This window comes from Bicyclus anynana, chromosome 24, assembly GCF_947172395.1.
Source record: "Bicyclus anynana chromosome 24, ilBicAnyn1.1, whole genome shotgun sequence".
Classification (NCBI taxonomy): Eukaryota; Metazoa; Arthropoda; class Insecta; order Lepidoptera; family Nymphalidae; genus Bicyclus; species Bicyclus anynana.
The window spans coordinates 4,807,861-4,816,714 of record NC_069106.1 but is presented as its reverse complement, the minus strand read 5'-3'; the positions used below and the strand labels follow the sequence as shown (position 1 = coordinate 4,816,714).

General features: G+C 36.6%; 1 protein-coding gene across 1 annotated transcript; it reads left to right on the top strand.

The window, feature by feature from the left end:
• The first annotated feature begins 1,991 nt into the window (after nucleotides 1-1,991).
• Nucleotides 1,992-3,132, top strand: LOC112055081 (uncharacterized). Its single transcript, XM_024095071.2, has one exon. The coding sequence runs from the start codon at nucleotides 1,996-1,998 to the stop codon at nucleotides 2,788-2,790; it is 795 nt and encodes a 264-aa protein (XP_023950839.2). The 5' UTR covers nucleotides 1,992-1,995; the 3' UTR covers nucleotides 2,791-3,132.
• Nucleotides 3,133-8,854: the final 5,722 nt, after the last annotated feature.

Sequence of the window (8,854 nt, the reverse complement as noted above, 5' to 3'; positions counted from 1 at the left end):
ATCCTACTACTTACAAGTTAGCCCGCTTCCATCTTAGATTGAATCATCATGATCAGGTAATATTGTAAACAAGGGCTAACTTGTAAAGAATAAAAAAAAATGACGATTTGAGATTTAAAAATAACTGTTTTCTTATGTGCAAATTTATTTAGGTACATGATACCAAAACACAAAAACACTTTTTTTAGTTTTTGTTTGTCTTTTAGGCCGGGCTAATCTTTGGAACGCATTTTAATGAGACTTTCACTGATAGATAGAGGAGATTACTGGAAAACGTAATTTCTATACCGGTAAATAGTTCCCGTAGGATATTTGAAACGCTAAATTTCACATGGAGGAAGGCGCGAGCGTCCGCTAGGTAATAATTAAGGAAATTCTACTTTATTTAGGTATTTTTTTGGTTCAATGAAAAAAGTAAGAGTGAACTCCAAAGAGCTTAGTCACGGATCGCGGAACTCTTTGTGCATTCCATGCGTGATCGTCTCCTTCGATTCGTCAAAAAATATTCATGGTATTTACGTGATTTAGGACACACATTATTGGACTTTTTAAAGTACTTTCGAATAGAAAAAAGAACCGTCAATATGCTGTTTGATAAGTCGAGTGTTGTGATTCTGTTAGAATTCAAGGAAAATAGTTCATTCGACGAGGATCCTGAATGAATGCCTCCTCCTTTTTTGAAGTCGGTTAAAAAGAACGGATAATTTGCTGATTGACTGGTCAAGTGTTGTGTTTCTGTTTTTTTTAGAAATAAAGGAAAATAGTTCATTCGACGAGGATTAACATCCTGAAAAAGAGATTTTCTTTTTTTCTGCAACTCTAAATTGCATTATAGACATATATTAAAAAAGAATCATATTACTAGAAAAATGTTGAATGTGCAAGTGGAAGGACATAAGAGGAGAGGAAGGCCAAAGAAGAGATTGTTGGATTGTGTGAAAGAGGACATGTGTGTAAAAGGAGTGGATGATGAGTTGACGAGTAATAGAAACGAATGGAAAAGATTGACATATTTTTCCGACCCCACTTAAGTGGGATAAGGGTAAGGAGATGATCATGACATAAATTAAAAAAAATAGGAATAATTTTGTTTTTAATTTATGTTTGATTCAGCTGCAACGAAAATTGCCATTGGTGAATTTTTTGTCGAGTTTTGGATAAAAATTTAGCAGGGGGTCCACCAGAAACAGTTAAATTAGAAAGTGGTCTGCGAGAAAAAAAAAATAAAAAACCTATAAGTATATAAATATTCTAATATAAAAAATATAATATTACTACCATACTTCGCAAAACAAACTAAACCATCTGTAAAGTGTGTTTACTTGTCTCGTTTTGTTTGTGTTGCTCAAACTTACTATCTTGTATTTACTGCTAGCCGTAGAATTACTGCAATTTGCGTAATAGTCTACGTATATAACAAAAACTAGAAATACTCGTATATCTATACTAATAACAATATTATAAAAAGGTGAAGTTTGTTGTAGCGGGTAATCTTTGGATCCACTAAACTGATTTTAAAAATTCTTTTACAACTAGAAATCCACGTAATTTGTGAGTGTTGAAGGCTTTATTTTATCCTCATATATTCACGGGAACGGGAACTACGCGAGTGAAACTGCGGGACGTCGGCTAGTATTACAATAAACTAACGTAACGTAACTATGATTCTAAAAGGTTATATTGAATAGATAAAAGTATTTTTCTATGAATACAAAACTAATTACTTTATAAGTTTTTTAATATGTTCAAACTCAAAGACACAATAAAATGTACCACACAATGAGATTTCAAGTTCACGACCTTTACAGTGACCGCACCGGGCTTTCGCCGATGCAACATTATGAAACCTGGACTTCACTTTTACTCCTAGACCACTGAGAAAGTCCAACTTATTTCGGAGCGTTTTTTACCGGGCACATCTATCGAGGGGTGCGGAGAGAAACTATTTAAGCCCAGCCTCTTGGCCCCGTCGCACAGTCTGTTTCTAACCGCATCATGTGGAGGTCAATCGCCATCTTAGCACTCGCGGCAGCGTGTCTCGCCCTCCCCGCTCAAGACACCAACCATTCAGAAAATGATATAGAAGGATTCAGCGATTGCCTCAAAAAAGACTCCACGTCATGCCTCAAATACAAGTTCTTTTCATACGTTGACAAAATGATGGGACAAAAAGACACGTTTTCCTTAACAGAAGGTGTGACTGTTGTGCGAGCGAGTGATGTGCCTCCAGAAACCGGTGCACCCAGATCTTTGGATCCTGTTGACAAAGTGAAGAATTATTTCAACACTCACTCAATAAGAATTGAAGTCAAAGGCTCTGATGTCATCGATACAGTCACCAGTGTTGGTCGCGCGTTGGAAGATACTGTGACATCGTTTACAGAGGACAATGACTTATCAGACGAAGGTAGGGGCAAGAAGAAGAAAGCTGCAAAGATCCTCGGACCATTGTTAGGTATAGTGATGTTGAAAATGATGGCGTTGATGCCGCTCGCGATTGGTGCGATAGCTCTAATCGCCGGGAAAGCGTTGCTGATCGGAAAGTTGGCTCTGGTGCTGTCAGCGATAATTGGTTTGAAGAAACTGCTGTCGCAACAGAAGCATGTGACGTATGAAGTTGTGGCCCATCCTCACCATTCGTCGAGTCACACGTCGAGCCATGACTACGCGGGTGCGAGCGGGTACGGAGGCGATTCTGGGGGATACAGCAGTGGCGGAAGCGGACACGGAGGCGGTTGGGGTAGATCGGTCGACGCGCAGAGCTTAGCGTATGCCGCGCAAAAGCATTAGCTTTCCTAACCTAGTTTGCCGACCCCTTTGCGATACGATTTCACTACGACTATTTATGTATTGTGTATAAATGTGTGTGCGGTTGTATTTATTGTTGACTGAATTGATTCTCGTAAACCTTATAGGTGTTTGTTGTAACTATGATTTTTTATAGTATATTTTATTTCGTTATCAAAGATTATTATTATATTAAATATTAGGATAGACGATAGTTTATTTATGGTTTTCCAAGCGTACCTGGCTTTAATTAATTTTATTTAAGTATTGTTTAAGATTGTGTTCGCGCCTTTTTTGTCTGTTTTCTAAGTCATCTTCACGGGTTCCCTTGTTTTTTGTATGTGTGTATTGTATTTTTCTCAGTATTTTTATTTTAAGTAATAGTTTGTTTAATATATTTTATTACTAAGAGGATTCTTGCTTTATATTAATTTATGGAAACAAAGAGATTATGAATATTAAACAATATTTAATTGACGAAGTATTTTATTTACAAAGTAAAGAAAATAAATAATTATATGATTTGTTTTATTATTATAACCCTTCTCATTCTGAGAGGAGACTCGAGCTCAGCAGTGAGCCGAATATGGGTTGATAATGATGAATGATGAATAAACTCATTCGAAAGGCTGGACTGATTTTAATGAAATTTTATTTGCATATCGGGTAGGTCTGAGTATCGACCATCATCTATTTTTAACCGACTTCCAAAAAAGAGGAGGTTCTACGTTCGGCTGTATGTATGTTTTTTTTTATGTAAGTCCAGCGATAATTCCGTCATTTATAGACCGATTTTGAAAATTCTTTTTTTGTTTTAAAGGGTTCAATTCCAGGGTGGTCCCATTTTTTTCATGTCAGGATCTGATGATGGCACCCTGGAGAAATCGAGGGGAACTTTCGAAAATTGTAGAGACTGCTAGTTAGTGTTTCCATAAGGTATTTTATACCACTACAATTTTATGAAGGTCTGGAGTTGGTCTGATGAGTTGGTTTTGCTTTTTAGTTATTTTTGAGTTGGAAGTCGATTGAATTTTTTTTATTAAATTTTTTTAATATATCTACTTTAATGGTGGTCCACTCCAAGTTTTTCATAAGAAAAAACAACGATTGTTGGATCATCTAGTTTATCTTTAAAAATTATAGTCTTAGCCTTAGGGATCTTTAATAACCTCGATATTAATATAAGTTGAGTGGTTTACCAAAAGTTATTACTAACCAAATGTTTTTTTTACTGTTGGTTAATTAATAGTTATACAAGTTAACAGCTAGAATGTCCTACAAATTCCGTGGTATATTGTCTCGTTCCGACGCTCAGAAATTTTCCTGATAACCCAGTTAGCTACCAGAATCAAGTTCGTAAATAAAAAAGTTGAGCGTCTCATCAAGATGAAGCTACTCACGGAAATTAACTTGATAGTTTACTTGTAATTTTTTTTCACGGATCCCGGGCTATTAACTTTATCAACAGAAAAATGCAAGAGGCAAATTTTTCAAATAGCTGATTGTATTTAGCAGACGCTCCTTGCTTTTACCCGCATAGCTCTCGTTCCCGTGTGAATAAGGGTATAAAATATAGCCTATATTACTCGCTGTTAATATAGCTTTCTATTTTCAAAATAATTTTAAAAGTACGAGTTGTTTTCGTGCGCATTCGTAACAAAGAAATAAAAATATCAAATATATCCCTTATATTGATAGTGTGTATTAGAATTATTGGTTATACCTATATATAAACAATCATAATTTTAACACATATTAGTAGAACAGAAACAGACAAACTTTAAAAATCTGCCGATACCTACAAGCACTATGTCTAAAGTGTTTTCAGATAGCATGGGTGCGGTGACAGTTGCTTTATGACGTTCATAATAAATCATTTTGACGGCCTCCGTGGCGCAGTGGTATGCGCGGTGGATTTACAAAACGGAGGTCCTGGGTTCGATCCCCGGCTGGGCAGATTGAGATTTTCTTAATTGGTCCAGGTCTGGCTGGTGGGAGGCTTCGGCTGTGGCTAGTTACCACCCTACCGGTAAAGACGTACCGCCAAGCGATTTAGCGTTCCGGTACGATGCCGTGTAGAAACCGAAAGGGGCGTGGATTTTCATCCTCCTCCTTAGCCCGCTTCCATCTAAGACTACATCATCACTTACGATCAGGTGAGATTGTAGTCAAGGGCTAACTTGTAAACATCATTACAACCCATATTCGACTCACTGCTGAGCTCGAGTCTCCTCTCTGGATGAGAGGGATTGGGCCAATAGTCTACCACGCTGGCCCAATGCGGATTGGCAGACTTCACACACGCAGAAAATAAAGAAAATTCTCTGGTATGCAGGTTTACTCACGATGTTTTTCCTTCACCGTTTGAGATACGTGATATTTAATTTCTTAAAATGCACTTAACTGAAAAGTTGGAGGTGCATGCCCCGGACCGGATTCGAACCCACACCCTCCGGAATTGGAGGCAGAGGTCATATCCACTGGACTATCACGGCTCTCAACTTGTAAACAATAAAAAAAAATACGTACTATTATCATGAATTGCGGCAAACTCCCAAGAGTGAAACGAATTGTCACCGTACCCATGCTAACTGAAAAACACTTTATGAACCCATCTCATGCGTGTAGCAATTACACCATTTGTAATACATACGACTATTTCTTTCTCTATAAAAGAAAACTCGCAGATTAATGAGGAAAGGTAATCCGGTGGAAGCTGTCTGGGAAAAGTAGATTTTATCTCCTCTTAACAACAACGGAAAGGACAAAAATCAACTTTATTGCATTGAAAACAAATACTAAATTACAGTGAAAGTATCTAAGTATTGTAAGTAATACTAAGCTGCAATGATGACCGTGCTTAGAATTTGCAGTATATCTATATATACTAGTATAGTATTGTGAAATTAGCTATGGTTCTCTGCTTTTCTATACTAATATTATAAAGCTGAATAGTTTGTTTGTTTGTTTGATTGAACGCGCTAGGAACTGGTCCGATTTGAAAAATTCTTTCAGTGTTAGATAGCCCATTTATCGAGGAAGGCTATAGGCTATATATTATGCCCATATTCCTACTGGAACGGGTACCACGCGGGTGAAACCGCGCGGCGTCAGCTAGTGCCTTAATAAATATAATTCGGACTTGTCTAAGTTTTTTTTATTCTTTGCAAGTTACCCCTTTTATCCAATCTCCCCTGATGATAAGTGATGATGCAATCTAAGATGGAACCGGGCTTACTTTTTAGGTGTAGGATAAAAATCCACACCCCTTCCGGTTTCTACACGACATCGTACCGGAATGCTAAATCGCTTGGCGGTACGTCTTTGCCGGTAGGGTGGTAACTAGCTACGGCCGAAGCCTAAATATAAGCCTATTTTATGGGCCTACTATATAGTCAGGCCTCCCTCCTTATTCCTATAAGGAACAATAATATATCGTATTTATCCATCATCACCCATATTCGGCTCACTGTTGAGTACGAGTCTCCTCTCAGGATGAGGATTGTCAGATCACACACGTAGATAATTAAGAGGTTAAAGTATATGCAGGTTTGCCCACGATCTTTTTCTTTCACCGTTCGAGACAATATGATCTATACTAATATTATAAAGCTGAAGAGTTAGTTTGTTTGATTGATTGAACGCGCTAATCTCAGGAACCACTGGTCCGATTTGAAAAATTCTTTTAGTGTTAGATAGCCCATATATCGAGGAAGGCTATAGGCTATACAATATCCCTGTATTCCTACAGGAACGGGAACCACGCGGGTGAAACCACGCGGCGACAGCTAGTATTTAATATTTCTTAAAATGCACTAAATACAAAATACTATTATTATGGGAAAAACGACTATATTTTTTTTCTTATTATTAACCTTAGGTACATAATAGGTAAGTATACTACATTTTATATTCGCTTTAAATAATGTACGCTTAGGATGGAGAAGGTTGTATTTTATGGTAAGCACTCTTATCAAAGGCTACTAAAATGTACACTCGTAAGTATGAAGTTCTTATTATCTGAGCAATAAGGTTTTAAATGCAATTCAAAGATTTTAATAATTAATGAGAAATTACACTTCTAAATGACTTGAGGCATGAAGATTAAGTGATATACAAGATAATATCAGTAAGAGCATGTTGTTTATTTACGGTAAAAAGTATGGGATTAGCATTACGCCATAAAGTAGGTACATAACGAAGAGTTTTTAACCGACTTCCAAAAAGGAGGAGGTTCTACGTTTGGCTGTATGTATGTTTTTTTTTTTTTTTTTTTTTATGTATGTCCAGCGATAATTTCGTCAATTATGGACCGATTTTGAAAATCTTTTTTTTGTTTTGAAGGGTTTACTTCCAGGGTGGTCCCATTTTTTTCATGTCAGGATCTGATGATGGCATCCTGGAGAAATTGAGGGAAACTTTCGAAAGTTGTAGAGACGGCTAGTGCGTTTGTTAGTGTTTCCATAAGATATTTTAAACCACTACAATTTTATGAAGGTTTGGAGTTGGTCTGATGATGGAGCCGAAACACAGACGATGGAACTCGTCAACGATTTACAGCAGTCACTTTTTGTTTGGGCTTGATTAATTTGTATTGATGAGTACTTTCCACCTATATTATGGGTTGTGACTGTATTAAGGGTCTGGTGATGAAGACGAGGGACAGTGAAGAGAACTCCTCGACGGTTCACAGTAGCTACCTTGTGTTTGGACTTGATAAATTTGTATTGATAAGATCTTTCCACCTAGATGGATCGTGACTGTATTAAGGGCCTGGTGATGAAGACGAAGCACAGTGAAGAGAACTCCTCGACGGCTCACAGTAGCTACCTTGTGTTTGGACTTGATAATTTTGTATTGATAAGAACTTTCCACTTAGATAGGTTGTGACTGTACACACGCAGTAGGTGTGCTAACACTAAAAATAAAAAAATAAAAATTTTAATAAAAAAAATTTAACCGACTTCCAACTCTAAAAATAACTTTAACTAAAAAGCAAAAAATAACATCCTACCTATGTGCTACCTTCTGATCAGTTTGAAGGCGGTGCCAAGCCAGTGTCGTGTTTTAATTAAAGCTGTTTCTGAAAGAACCACATAATTTTTGTAGTTAAAACGTGTTTAATTAAAACATCAATGGCTTGGCACCGCCTTCAAACTGATCAGAAGGTAGCACATAGGTAGGATGTTATTTTTTGCTTTTTAGTTAAAGTTATTTTTAGAGTTGGAAGTCGGTTAAATTTTTTTTATTAAAATTTTTTATGTAAGTAAACTTCTCAGGAGCAGTGGTAGCTTTCAACATAAAGGTCTTGCGTTCGATTTCCAGCTCAGGAAAATGCATTTTACTCAAGAAATATTAAAGAATTATGTCAGAAAGTTCATTTTTATAACCTTGGTTTGATTTTTTAAACTTAAAAGGCTGTAAGAAGCCGCTTTTGATAACTTTATGTGATACTGTATTAAGGCTATGTAAAAATTAGTTTTTTTTTACAAATCCCGCAGAGACCATGGAGTTTTTGGGATAAAAAATAAAATGCAGAATTTAAATTTAATTCTTTACAAGTAAGCCCTTGACTACAATCTCACTAGATAGTAAGTGATGATGCAATCTAAGATGGAAGCCGGCTAACTTGTTAGGAGGAGGATGAAAATCCACACGACATCGTACCGCTAAATCCTATGTTCTGGTTCAAGATTTTAAACTTTTATCTCAACACAAAACTTTATCAAAATTGATTCAGTGACTTAACCACGAAAATCGCAAACAAACAGTAAATGACATACTTATTACTCGTAGCTTAGAATTTAGATATAGATACAAAAAACTTCCTGTATCTGTAATGATAGCAGTACAGAAAAATAACTAAATTGCGCCATCTATTAGCGAGCACTGAAACTATGTCAAGAACAAGCCAGCTCGATTAGAACCTTACCGATCGCAGGTCGTCGTTCTGTAGTAAGTTGTAACCTTGGCCGAGAAGCGGGAAACAAGAACAAATAAACAACAAACATAATGTTTGCTCTTTTATTTAGTTCGCAAACGGTTCATTCATGTAATCCTTTGCTTT